The 14634-nt window shown below is 37.9% G+C and overlaps 1 protein-coding gene across 2 annotated transcripts in view; it reads right to left on the bottom strand.

Annotated features, from left to right (window-relative positions):
* Positions 1–14634, bottom strand: part of MGAM2 (maltase-glucoamylase 2 (putative)) — an 86335-nt gene that overhangs the window by 9015 nt on the left and 62686 nt on the right. Inside the window, exons 38-46 of one of the 2 annotated variants that reach the window (XM_038559358.1) lie at positions 13009–13142; positions 12693–12727; positions 12480–12596; positions 11774–11922; positions 11580–11664; positions 11047–11103; positions 10485–10609; positions 8402–8490; positions 188–237 (exon numbers count right to left, since the gene is read on the bottom strand). In XM_038559358.1, coding sequence (XP_038415286.1) covers positions 188–237; positions 8402–8490; positions 10485–10609; positions 11047–11103; positions 11580–11664; positions 11774–11922; positions 12480–12596; positions 12693–12727; positions 13009–13142 — 841 coding nt within the window. Of the gene's footprint in view, positions 1–187; positions 238–8401; positions 8491–10484; positions 10610–11046; positions 11104–11579; positions 11665–11773; positions 11923–12479; positions 12597–12692; positions 12728–13008; positions 13143–14634 lie in introns of those variants that run through there. The other variant, XR_005371225.1, reaches the window with a different exon arrangement.

Here is a 14634-nt window from a genome sequence, read left to right on the forward strand (position 1 = left end):
CTGTTCCTCCCTTATATTAATGTCAAAAGACCCAATTTATAAATGTAAAGGTAGGAAGTTCCTCCTACTAAGATGTGGGATTTTATTTTGATACAGTTAAGTGATAATGTTTGACCTGTAGCTAACTGGGAATGGATTTATAAAATTCAATATATTTTATTGAATAAATTAAGACTATTTGTCTTACCTGAGTTGCTGCAAAGTTTGCCAAGAAATAGTTGCCATTTTCATAGGTATCTGCAAACAAGAAAAAAGAATGAGCAACTACCTCATTGCTTCAATGGTAGCAGATAATCTTGTATACAGTAAAGGGGTCACAATTACTGATTAGGATAATCATGATCTCTCTGAGGAACACTAAGGATAGTAGTCAAGTCAAGGATAGTAGTCAATAAGGATAGTATTCTTTCACTCCAGGGTAGTGTGGAGGTGTGCAAATGGAAGACAGTTTCAGGCCACAATCAAGATGTTGTAAAACCAAAAAATCTTAGTTGAACTAAGAATAGATACCCCAGATGAGGAAACGTGGAGGCTACTGACTGGTTTTTCCTTTGCTGATGTAGCAAGCGCATAGCCATGAGAGTTGACACAGCTGTGATGATAAAGGCTCAAAGCAGGGGAGAGTGGTTAGGAAGTCAGGCTCTCAAGTCAGATTGACATGGATTCAACTCCCTGCTCCTACCCTTAGTGGCTGTGCAATCTCTGGCAAGTAGCTTAACATTTTATCATCTGTAAAATGAAAATAGTAGCACCTAGCTCGTGGCGTGCTTCAGGAGCAGAATAAGTGCTCAAAATGTATTCTTCACTATCATTAGCAAAGTCATCATCATCTTCATTTTCATTATTCTTCTCTCCCTACTCTTAGATCACCCTATCACAGTGCCATAGTTCCCAAGCCCTCCTGCCTATACACAACTTACTCCATCAATTCTTCCTGAGACCCTCTCCATTCCTCCAGGCTCCAATCATGCTCCAGAACACTCCATTCCGACAAACACTCTACTTGACTCTTTATATCAAGCAACCACCAAATTTCTTTTTTTTTTTTTGTGCCATACTGTCTAAAAAAAAGTATCCTCTGCTTGTTATGTCTGTATACTCAACTCGTAATTCAATCCTACATCTCCTGTGTTTCAGTTCCTGTGTTTTTTTTTTAACACTGAACTCAATCTTTTCAAAGTCACCAGTGACAGAGTACATTAAATCTAACTATCTCTTCACAATATTCAGGTTTTTCAGACCTCTTTCCCCAAACATCTCCTCCTTGAAATAATCCTTCATAGATACCTACTTTATTCATTCTTCTCATGTGGCTTCTATAACTCCTATTTCTTTCCATCTTTCTTTCCTTTTTCCTTCCTTCCTTCTTTCCTTACTTCCTCCCTTCCTCCTTCTTTCCTTCCTTCCCTCCTTCCTTCTCCACACTCAGCATGGACCCAATACGGGGCTTGAACCCATGACCCTGAGATCAAGACCTGAGCTGAGATCAAGAGTTGGATGCTTAACCAACTGAGACACTCAGGTGTGCCTATAACTCCTATTTCTTAAAAGTCAGTTTCATTTCATGCTATGTTCTTGCCCTTATCAGCATTCTATCTCTTACCAATATTCCAACATATTCCCTCCATGAACCAATCCTCTTCTTTGCTTTCTATAAATCACCTCCACACTTGCAGAAACAGTATGAAACTCATATTTTGAAATTTAGCCTTGGCTAGAAAATGTAACCTAAGCAAATAGAGACTTTTTTTAGCAATTTTAATGAAGAATTTTTAAAGAATAGAATTTTGTTAAATTGGGTAATCTAGGATTATCCTCGAACTAGCTATTAAATCTCCTTATGTAAGGAAAAAATTCACAAATAGAAACCTATTAACAGAAAATTTAAGTTAAATTTATACTTACACTGTATATTGGTGTTTCAAATTTTGAATTTCTAAGTCTGGTGAAAAGGAGCAGACAGCCTCTCTATAGAAGCTAAAAATCAGGGACTATTGATTTTTAACCTTGAGAGTAAGACATTTGTTGAAGTAAACTAGAACTTTACAGAAAATTGTTTTCCCCCTACATTTTTTGAAATATATTGTTCTTGGGAGCTGATTTTTAACACTACACTACCTGTGGTGTTATTAACCCACTATGGCATGAATCATCTAGTCTTAATTAGCTCAAGCTGTATAAAAGGACTCTAGATTCCCTTAAAGCAGTGGTTTTCAACCAGTAGTGATTTTGCTTATGGGACACCTGGCAATAGCCAGAAACACATTTTACTGTTACATCTTAGGATTAGAGAGAGTGCTTTTGGCATTTGGGGGATATTGCTAAACATCTTGTAATTAACAGCCAGCCAGCACAAGTAAAAAAAATGATCGAGCCCAAAATGTGAGTACTATCAATCATATGTCTGATAAGAGACTCATATCTAGAACATCTGAAAACACAATTCAATAATCAAAAAGACAATCTGATGTAAAAATTGACACAGAATGTGAACGGACATTTCTCCAAAGATGTATGAATGGTAAGTACATGAAAAGATGTTCAATGGGATTAGTTATCCAAAAAAAATGGGATTAGTTATCATAGAAATGCAAATCAGTTGAAGCCACAATGACATATTACTTGACACCCACTAGAATGACTATAATCAAAAAGACAATAATAAATGTTTATAAGGATGTGGAGCAACTGGATCCCACATGCACTACTGAAGGAATGTAAAATAGTACAGCCTCTTTGTAAAAGAAGCTGGGAGTTCCCAAAAAGGAAACACAGAGTTACTATATAAAGTGGAAATTTCACTCTTAGGTATGCACCCCAGAGAAGTAAGGAAGTATGTGATTACAAAAACTCGTACATAGATGTTCATAGCAGCATTTTTCCTAATAGCGAAAAAGTGGAAACAACCCAAATGTCTAACAGCTGATAAATGGATAAACAAAAAGTGGAATGTTCATACAGTGCCATACTATTCAGTCACATAAAAGAAATGAAGTAAAAAAAAACAAAAAAAAACAAAAAAAAAAAAAAAAGAAATGAAGTATAGATACATGCTACAACATAATGGAACCTTAAAAATATTATGCTAAGTGAAAGAAGCCAGTAATAAAAGGCCACATATACTCCATTTATGTGATTCCATATGATTTCATTCATATGAAATGCTTAGCATACATAGATCTATAGTGACAGAGTAGTAAATGCCTAGGGCTACATTTCCTGGGGCTGGAGAGAATGAGGGCAGGGCAAGGGAGGATTGAGGGATGATATCTAAAAGTTAGAGGATTTAGGGATGCCTGGGCTGCTCAGTGGTTTAGCATCTTCCTTTGGCTCAGGGTGTGATCCTGGAGTCCTGGGATCAAGTCCCACATTGGGCTCCCTGCATGGAACCTGATTCTCCCTCTACCTGTGTCCCTGCCTCTCTCTGTGTGTCTCTCATGAATAAATAAATAATTTTTTTTTAAAAGGTGGAGGGCTTATTTTGGTGGTAAAAAAAATGTTCCAGAATTGTCTTTGTAATGATTGCACAAATTGGTGAACATACTAAAACCACTGAATCGAAAAAATAAAATAAAATAAAATAAAATAAAACACTGAATCGCACACTTAAAAACGGTAAACTACATGATGTGTGAATTATATCTCAATAAACCTGTTACCAAAAAAGTTAAAGTCAGGCCCAAGAACTAACAAAAATAAAGGGCATTTCTTTTTTATAAAAAAAATATATATATTTTAAAAACCTACCCGATTAATCTTAAACATTAATCCAGTGTGATTTCTACTTGCTATAATACTCCCAGGCTTCTCACTCCACTTGTCATCAGACTTTTTGTCATCACACCCATATTTACAAAGTGTGAGCCCCACCAGGAGACTCCATTAGGCATCTCAGATTCCAAGTGTGCAAATTAATCTCCATATCTCTCATCATTCTTTAACCTGACTTTATTGCCCATGTTCCATATCATGATAATGGAATTGTTTCCTGCCTAATCACCCAATTGTATAGCTGGCATGATCCAACGATGCATTGTTCACAGTCACCTTGGCAAGATGTCACTGACGTGACGCCGTGTTGAATACCTCAGCACAGTCACTAACTCCTTTTGCTACAATTTCTGGTTCACCAAACAAATCCTTGATTAAAATTTTATCCTTCACATAACTTTAAGGAAAAATATGTACTTCCCAATAAATGGGAACATTCTAGCTCATTAATAAGTATAGTTCTTAAATTTAAAAATTGGCATTGTAGCTTATTATTCTCTTACAAGGTTTAAGTCTGTGACTGTTTTAAAATCTAATTTGGGTGGTCAGTTAACCTCCTTTCTCTGACTTTTGGACTTTCTATTGTCATATTGACCACACTTTTTTGAATGTAATATGTCTTGTCTAATATATCTTATCTTAAAGGCTTATACTGGAATTTTATTTACCTTACCATATTAATGATATATTCTACTCAACATCCACGTGCCAGGAATTCTTTCTCTATATGAATTAATTTTGTCTACATGAAAGGCTCTATGTGGTAAGTAGGGTTTTGTAGATGTTAAGGATGAGAAAATGCTGGCAAAGAGATGTTAAGCATCCTTCCAAAAGGCATATAACCAGTAAATGGCTGAAATGATATCTGAATCCAGAGCTACGGGATGCCACATGTCACATGCCACATGTCACAAGCTTACTTATCAGACTGAACTTCACAGAAACAATCAAGGACTAAGTAAGTTGAACTTTGAAAAAAGTAATCTAATTCTTTCATATCCCACCTGTTAGCCAGGTTCCTCCTCTAAATAAGCAACCAAATCACTTGAAAAATAGCTCTTTTAGATACCATATTAAATGAATATGGGGTTATAAAGCATTATCCATACACTGAGAAGGGAAATTTAAAGTCCCATCTGTAATATTATTTATTAGGATGCATTTAACAAAATATGTGTACTGAATGCACTGAAAATTACAAAATGCTCTGAAATAAAGAAGACCTAAGTAATTAAAGATGATAGACAGATGTCCCCAAATTGATTTGCAGAATCAATGCAATTGCACTCAAAATTCTAGCAAGTTTTTTGTTAATTATTATTTGTTAAAACAATTTTGAATCTACCTTTGTTAACACAGTGTGATATTGCATAAGTATGGACATAGAGATCCATGCAACAGAACAAATAATCCATGGGATGCCTCGGTTGCTCAGTGTTTGAGCATCTGCCTTTGGCTCAGGGCATGATCCCAGGGTCCTGGGATCCAGTCCCACATCAGGCTCCCTGCAGGGAGCCTATTTCTCCCTCTGCCTTTGTCTCTGCCTCTCTCATGAATAAATAAATGAAAATCTTTTTTTTAAAAAAGATTAAATAATCCAAAAATAGACTCTCAGCCATACAAGATCTATTCATAGCTAACAGAAGTGTCAAGGTAACATAACAGGGGAAAAGATTCTGTTTTCAAAAAGGTGCTGGATCAGTTGGATAAACATATGGGGGAACAAATGAACCTTGACCATAATGTACAGACAAAATTTAATACAAAGTAGGTGATAGTGACAGAACGTGAGAGACTCCTAACTCTGGGAAACGAACAAGGGGTAGTGGAAGGGGAGGGGGGATGGGGGATGGGGTGAGTGGGTGACGGGTACTGAGGGGGGCACTTGACCGGTTAAGCACTGGGTGTTATACTATATGTTGGCAAATCGAACTCCAATAAAAAATATACAAAAAAAATAGGTGATAGTCCTAAATGTAAACGCTAAAACTGTAAAGTTTCCAAAAATAAAGGAGAAAAAATTTTGTAACCTTGGGTTAAGCCATGTGATGTGATTTCAATATGTATTTGGTCTTCACCCCCTTTCTGGCACAGAGTTCTTAAAATGCTTGGAATTTCCTAAGTGATGAGAACAAAGTGTCTTTTGTTATGTTAATGAGGACCTTTGAAAGGGGATTGGAGCTGGAGATTGAATCAATCTCCAATGGCCAATAATGTAGCTAATGATGCAGATGTAATGAAGCCGCCATAAAAACCCAAAAGGACGTGGCTCAGAGTTTCCGGATTGGCGAGCATGCAGAGGTTCAGGAGAAGTAATGCCCCGGAGAGGGCACAGAAGCTCTGAGTCCCTTCCCACATACCTTGCCCTATGCCCTACACATTTTTTCCACCTGGCTGTTCCTGGGTTATATAAATATATATTTAGTAATAATAAATATATTATTATTAAAGTATATTATTAAAATAAACTTTAATCAAAATTAAAGTTTCTTGCAAGATACTTATAAAAGAATTGTATGGGAAAGTTACAGACACGGAGATGCAAATCATATCTGATAAAATACTGGTATACATGACTCCTACAGGTCAATAATGAAAAGACAATATAATAAAGAATAGGCAAAGGACTCAAACCAATACCTCAATAAGAAGACATACAAATAACCAATAAACATACGATGCTCAACGTCAAGGAAATGCAAATTAAATCCATAAGGAGATGCACTATGTACTACTAAAATAGTTAAAGCTTTAAAAACTACCAACTCCGAGTGTTAGTGAAGATGTGGGAATGGGAACTCTGAATTATTGCTGTTGGGAAGGAAACACATTATAGTCATTTTAGAAAATAATCAGGCAGTTTCTTCAAAAGTTAAACATACACTTATCATCTGACCCAGCCTGGCAATTTCACTTCTAGGTTTTTACCCAAGGGAAGTGAAAATGTATGATCTTGAAATGACTTATACTCAAATAATCATGGCAGGTTTACACATAATGGTAAAAAACATAAAACAACTAAAATATTGATCAATAAGTAAGTTGGATAAACAAATTATGGCATATCCATACAACAGAATGTTACAGGAGTCAAAAAGTAATAAGCTACTTTTATATGCCACTGTATGGCAAAACATTTTGCTATAAAAATTGTTTTGCTAAGTGAAAGAAGCTAAGCACAAAAGGATACACACTGTATGATTCTATTCACATCAAACCTAGAAAAGACAAACCTCAACTATAGTGACAGAGAACAGACCAGTGGTTGCAAAGGCCTGGGAGTGGAGGGCAGGTCAATGGAAATATGTAAAAGCGGAATTTTGGGTTATGAAAATATTCTTGATTTTGATTATGATGGTGGTGATACAACTGCATATATTTGTCAAACCTTATTGAACTATATATTAAGGATGGATACATTTTATTTGTGTAAATAATTATTTGTGTAAATAAAATAAATTGTATAACTCTAACAAGTTGATTAAAAAAGCAATAATTTCACTTCTAGGAATGTACCCCATAGAAATAATCTGAAACACAAACAATGGTTAATATTTGATGGTGTTTATAACTGTGAAAACTGAAAATATCCTGTGTCCTAGATAGAGAGTAATTACAGAAAGTTAGATAAATTATGGCATATCCTCTCAGTGGGATGTAGTAACCATAATTGTGTTTATAAGGAGTATATGATAACATGTCAACATATTTCTATCATTGTTAAGTGCAAAAAACAGGATTCAGAAATTAAATATGCAGTATGTTTTCATAGATATAAAAATTAAGCATTTTCTTAAGCAACATAAAAGCAAAAGAATACAGCAAAAATATTAATTACTTTTTTCTAGTTTTCTATCTTTCAGATATTTTCTTTAATGATAGCATATTAATGAAGAAAATGAAAAGGGGATATTACCAATAAAAAAACAGTTTATAATTTCAGAAACTGTGACATGTTATAAGATTAAAATGTTCTCATCCACAGTAATAAATACTGGAAAATGGGCATCGGTTGGTCAGGACATGTCAGTATTTCTGTAGAAATGTTTAAGGAAGAGGATGTTCTGACTAAAGTGACAAACCCCAATTATCTAAGGTAGCACTATCATGCCCCTAGATTGGGGAAAGAAAGCATACAAAGTAATATTTCATTGATATAAGCATCTTGTTGACAATGCTTAATTCTATACTTCTGAGACTAAGAAAATTTCTGAGCTCTAATCTGTCTCCTGTGTGGGCCTACTTAGGAGGAACAGGGTACCTGGTTATAGATGGCTGGCCCAAATAACAGAGCCAGGTCTGTCAACCACTGAGAATGAATGAATGGTCAACCCAATAGCTGCATCCACACTTTTACCAGAGCAAGGCAGTTAATTACACAGACATAGGTCACCCCTGGCTGAATCCGTAACATCATGTTGCTGAACGTACAAAGCTGGAACCATATACTCTTCTATAGTAATTGCAATGTAAAATCAAGTGCAGGCAAAAATTGCAAAAATTCTTTCAATATCATCACTTTATAACAGTAGCAGAAACAGGTTTAGAAAGAGATTTTCAGGTCACGCCAATTACATCCTGAGCTATGGTTTTTCTGCAAGTTCTATGGAGATCCTAGAATGCTACTCACCAATACTTTGTCCATCATCCCAGAATAGCTGGCCTTCAGCTTCCCCATTGTCATCCAGTGCAACAATCAATCCCATAAATTTTTGTCGGCTATGAAAAAAAGAAGGAGTTATTTTTATCTAGATTAGAGGTTGTAAGAATGAGGGATGGTTTCTGTTGAAAGTATTACTCACCCAAAACAACAAAAAAATTAATGCATTAAAATGCACATAAAAATGCACATAAGAGTTCTAAAAATAGGTAAGTTAAAAGGCATCTTCTTTACAAAAGAGCTTATTGCACACCCCTTAAATATTAAGGTTTCCTACATGGTTTAAAACAATTTTATTTTAAAAATTATACACATGAATGTCTAATATATAACACATCGAAACATGAATACCATTAAATTGAGATGTACTTAGATATTTGTCTGTGAAAATATATTTTGCAAATAGCAATGGATTCCATCTCAAAGGATATATGTGCAAACCAATTTTTATTAAAGAGTCCTATTTAAATTATTTTATGAAATGAAAGAAAATATTTGAAATTTTGAGGTGGTTTCTTTATTTTTATTGTTTTTTTAAAGATTTTATTTATTCATTCATGAGAGACACAGAGAGAGAGGCATAGACATAGGCAGAGGGAGAAGCAGGCTCCATGCAGGGAGCCTGATGTGGGACTCAATCCCGGGACTCCAGGATCATGCCCTGAGCCGAAGGCAGATGCTTAACCGCTGAGCCACCCAGGCATCCCTGAAGTGGTTTCTTTATAGTAGAAGCTTATAAATAATTATGGTAAATAAACACCAAATATGTATAATTGATGTCCTTTGATTTGAATACATCTCAAAAAACTTAATTTTTAAAAGATTTAATTTTTAATAATTAACACAAATTTTTTAGACTTGGTTTTCTTATGAATTAAAAAAATAGATACCTACTAAACAAATACACATATAAGATATGAATTCCTTAGGAAGAAAACCACCAAACAACCCTTCAGTAGCTTCCAGATTGCTACAGAATAAAATGCAATTTCTGTCTTGGCATTTACAACCTTCCATGACCTGATCCTACCACGCTTGAATTGCATTTATTTTGTATTTCATCCCTCTCCCTATCTGCACTCCAGTTAAACTGAGCAGTCTACTACTCCCCAAACCAGACTCATTTTTCACCTTTAGCTCTTTAATACTCCCAGAATATTTCTTTCCTTGTCTTCATATATTCAAATCCTATTTATTATTCAAGACTCAGCTCAAAGCCCTCTTTCATATGAAATCATGCTTTATACCACAAGGCTAAGTTAACATCTCTCCTTTTAAATGGTTATAGTTTTTTTATGTGTGTCTCTCTTGACATAACATGTTCCCTTTAATTTAGTAAATGTACACAGATATATGAATATAAATAAAATATATAAATAAAAATAAACTACTGAGTTGACCAAAGCAGACTTCGAAATAAGCACTAAATCATCCTTGGACAGCCATCACAAATCAAAGAATTCATTAATATTCCCAGCTTTTTTTAATAATGTGGAAAGAGGTAAATGCTACTGTCCTCAAGGAAATTTTTGCCCAGGGGTGACTGAGCAGCTCAGTTGGTTAAGCATTGGATTCTTGATTTTGGCTCAGGTAATGATCTCAGGATCATGAGATGGAGCCCTCCAACTCGGTGCTCAGCATGGAGTCTGCTTACGATTCTCTTCAACTCCTTTGTCCCTGTCCCCCTTCCCACCCCCATGTGCACTGTCTCTCTCTCTCTCTCTCTCTCACACACACAGAAAAGAAAAGAAAAGAAAAAAGAAAAGAAAGAAAAGAAAAGAAAAGAAAAGAAAAGAAATTAAAAAATAATTTCGTCCTAGGCTTTGGACACAGAGCTACAGGTAAAAGATCTCCCCAAGACTGACTTCATGACAGCAACCTCCCCCAAGTCACTCAGAAGGTACTTACAGAATTTAATCAATGAGACCATCTGTAAGTGTGTTTATTTATCCCCTGAGCCCTGGTTAAGGCAAGCAGCTCCATTCGAGGCGACCTCATTACAAAGGTGAGGCCAAGGACAAAGTGAGGCCTTTGGGACCATTGGTCTCCTTACCTGGCGTGAGTGTTCATCGCAGGCTCTTGCCAAGGCAGGATGTAGCCCCCTCTGATGTGAAGGTTGATGTGGTCAAGGGGAGCGTTCAGGATTTTCCACTGCCCTGTTGATACACTGCCAGATTCCTAGAAGAGAGAATTCAGGCAGGGAAGGATGAAGATAAAGAGATGGAATGAATGCTGCAAGCTTTAATACAACAAGTCTTTCCAAGCCTGCTGGAAAGTCAGCAAGAAACAGCAAGTCAAAGGAGAAAAATCGCTGATTTCAGCTTTGTTTAGAACTCTAGAAATCTAGTCTTTTCTCTGTATCCTCCAGGAAAGATGGGGGTGGAAGAAAAGTCACTCTGATATGGGCGGCAGGTTTTACCTAATTATGCTTTTGTGTATACTTTTATATAAGCAAATCTTGCTTGGCTGTAAGGTTGAAAACTACTGCCTTGGAAATTAGGTGCCTCAAAGTCAAGAGAACTTGAAGAGAACAAGAAGAACTTGAAGAGAACAAGAAGGCCACCCTTCTAGCCAGCATGAGCCAGTCTGATTCTTCACAAAATGTAGGTTCTTACCGTGCTGTAGTCATACCAACGAGCTCTGGGAAAATAAGCGCTGACCTGAAACTTGTTCTGAAACATAAAATCGACATGTCATTATGCATATTCCAATAACTTAATTATTAAAATAATTATTAAAATTCTTTCTGTAGAACAAAACTACAAATGAGAATTTTATTAATGATTTTAAGAATTTGGGAAGTTTGAAATGAAAAAGATCTGAGAAAATTCTTCAAACATATAGAAAAATTCATTTTTAAACAAGGTACACTTGATGAAGATATGGGGTAATGAGACACTAAAATGAGAAATCAGTTGGGGTTGTGAAGTGAAGTTTTCATTAATGGAGATTTTGAAAAAAGAAAAAGATCTCCCTTAAATATTCTAGAAAGATATTTACTAGAAAATAGCTAGTGGGACAAGATGACCTTTAAAACACCCTTCTTGTACTTTATTTATTTTTATTTACTTTTTATCTATTTTTTTTTTTCCTTCTTGTACTTTAGATTGTGTAACTGAGGGTTTCTGATCTCTGATGGAAAACTCACATTTTCCAGCACAGGGCTGATTAAGATGGCAGGGCCCAACATGAACTGGCAGTCAATGACCCATGTTTCACGGTCATTCGTAAACCTTCAAAAGAAAAAATACGAGAATACCCAGCAGCCTGTGAGGACTGTGGCAGAGGACCATCCCCAAGACCCAGCCAGAACCTCTGCTTGGGGAGACAGGCTGTACTCACTCATGGAGCAGGGGCCGCACAACGGTGCTGCCCTCCACGTGAGCTTTATGCATCAGAGTGTAGAGGTAGGGCAGCAGGGTGTATCTGGTCTCGAGGACTTTTCTTGAGAACATCTCGAAGGTTGAATTCCAGGCCACAGGATCTTGTCTCTAAAAAGGTAAAAGAACATGTGGCAGATATTTCTTTACATCATCCTAATGGTATCAGAAAAGGGTCAGCAGGCACGTACATGTCCCACATACCAGTTACTGGGATCTCACCCTTCATTTCTACCCTACCCATTCTCTTCCCCTTGCTATCCTGCTAATCCATGCTACTTGCTTCTCACTGTTTACCACTGACTCCTAAGTCACCTGTACAGCCCTGGAGAGACGGGTCTCTATGCAGCATTGACAGAGCGTGGATGGATTTGAATAAAATAAAAATTCTCCAAAGAAAAGGAGCTGCTCTTGTTTTAGCCCCATAGGGAGCTCTAAACCCCTCTGTCCTCATAGGCATACATCCCCCAAGACATGAACAAAGGTCTATTCTTGAGAATTGCTTATAATTCTGGGGTTTTGAACTCTGTGGGTTTTATAAGAAGTGGAGGTTCTGATTTTTATGATTTTTTTTTCCTCATCCTACTCAGAATATGATACTTTTGAGGGTAAAAATGAAGTTGTGATTCAAGGGCGCAAAACATGGTGGCACCAAGCTGCTGCCTCACCCTTGTCCCCATGGTGTTGTGGTTTCTGGAAAATGGATAAAAGGCCCCCAGTTGCATCCAGCGAATACACATCTCGTATTCGGCATTTCCAAAGAAGCCACAAATATCTGCTCCTGTCTGAGAAGATGCAAAATCAGAGCATGAGGTGGGACAGTTTGTAGGTTGCGGGCGCTCTGGGGTCTGACGGTTAGCGACGGCCCCAGTATAACTTACATACGGTATTCCAAAGAGACTGAACTCCATCATGCCTGCAATGAGAAGACACAGCTGTGTTGGACGAAGCAGCCCTTTCAGAGGGTAGGTTTGCCCTTTCTCTTCCATACCCTATTTGGAAGCCCTGGGCCACCTATGATGAAAATATCGAAAGATGGGTATAGACTATAAACTAAAATTCACACCCACAGAGAAGTCAGCTGCTGCTGCTTCTGCTGCCCATGTGGATGGTACCTGGACATAACCAATGCGGCTGCCAGCACACAACCCAGTCCCCTCCCAGCCAGCAGAGGCCCCTGGGAGTAGGCCCACACACCAATGATAGACTTCTTCAGCTGGTCCCACGCGGCCGTGTTGTCACCCAGCCAGTGGCCTCCCCAGCGGCCAGAAGAGGGGAATGTGGAGCGGGTGATGACGACCCCTCGCTGTCCCGTCACCTCCTGCACAGCTCTGATCGGAGGGGAACAAGGAGGTGAATTGAGGGTGAATTTGAGGGTGGACAGCTATGGAACTACATTACAGAGAGCAGCCCCAGTCTGGAGTGTGAGGCGGCAATGGCACTCCATTCTGAGCCAGAAAGCATCTTCCCCAGAAGCATCTGGTGTTTAAAAGTGATGCTAAGTGTCATGGCAGGACTACTGGAGATCTATCATCACTTAAATGTGGATTTCCTTTCTTTAAAAAAGTTAAATTGACTAGTTGTCTACATAGAGGTGGGAAGAAGGAGCCGAGGGAGGTATGCGACAGGTGTTTACTCTAACCCAGGTAATATCCTGGTCACTCCCATGTACATGGGCTAAAAACCATGATAGACATATCATGGAAGGCTTATAGACATATCATGAGGAAGGTGTCCTTGGCCTCCTTTTACTGTTACAAAACTGAGGCTCAGAGAAGTTAGACAATGTGTCAGAGGACATTTAAAGAGTAAGGAGACAGATCTGGGATCCAAATGAGAGTATGTTTGACTACAGCTCTTCGGCAATATTCTCTCTCTGTATTTGTGGCTACTCCTCACAAAGTGGGATAAATTGGGCACACGAGGACAAATACACACAAAAGATGTTCAGATATGTCCATATGGATGGTGGATCTTTTGCCTGCAGCCTCAGTAAGAAAATAAAAACAATTGTCTGAGAGAAAAATCAATGGAACAAAAGAGAAAGTCTATTAACAGATCCGAGTACGTAATTCAATCCACACATTTGCTGAAGGAAGCATTATAAATCAATAGACACAGATGAATTATTCAATAAAGGATGTCAGGAAATGGGGCTAGCTACTCTGGTGGAGATTAATCCATTCGGTCAGTTCCAATATTTCACACCAACATAAATCCCCACGTGGATGGACACACACACACACACACACTCACTCACTCCTACACACAAATCTGAATGAGAGATAATGAAGGCCTGAAATAAGGCAGGGATAGACAGGAAGGGTGGATGTGAGTGATGCAAAGAGCTCTGTCACTGGCCATTGCAGAACTCTAGAAATTAACCAGCTCTAGAAAGAAATGAAAATTCTCTATCCAAGGGAAACTACTAAATCTTGGCAAGACAGTGAGGCCTGTGGGATTTGAACTTGGGGCTGTTCCTAGCTGACCCCATCCCTAGTGCAGTGGCTCCAAAACCCAGCAGCCCCGGCAGCAGCCTCAGAGGTCTGACCTCTTTGGAGGCTCTGTTAAAAGCACCAGCCCCAGAGCATAATTAATACTTTGCTTTTAGCTTCCAGACCCCTGGAGAAATCTCTATTCCCACGGTGTTGTGGCCATTTGATTGGACTCACAGCGCAACTCAGCAGAGGAAAAAAAATAATTCTCAAGCTAGGGAATTACCAAAACAATAACAATCTTCTGGCACCATCACAGGTATTCAGGCTGGGGTTCAGTTGGGACAAACAAAGCTTGGCTGGTCTTAGAGTACATCCTGGAGAAGTA

The sequence above is a fragment of the Canis lupus genome, chromosome 16 (assembly GCF_011100685.1).
Source record: "Canis lupus familiaris isolate Mischka breed German Shepherd chromosome 16, alternate assembly UU_Cfam_GSD_1.0, whole genome shotgun sequence".
NCBI lineage: Eukaryota > Metazoa > Chordata > Mammalia > Carnivora > Canidae > Canis > Canis lupus.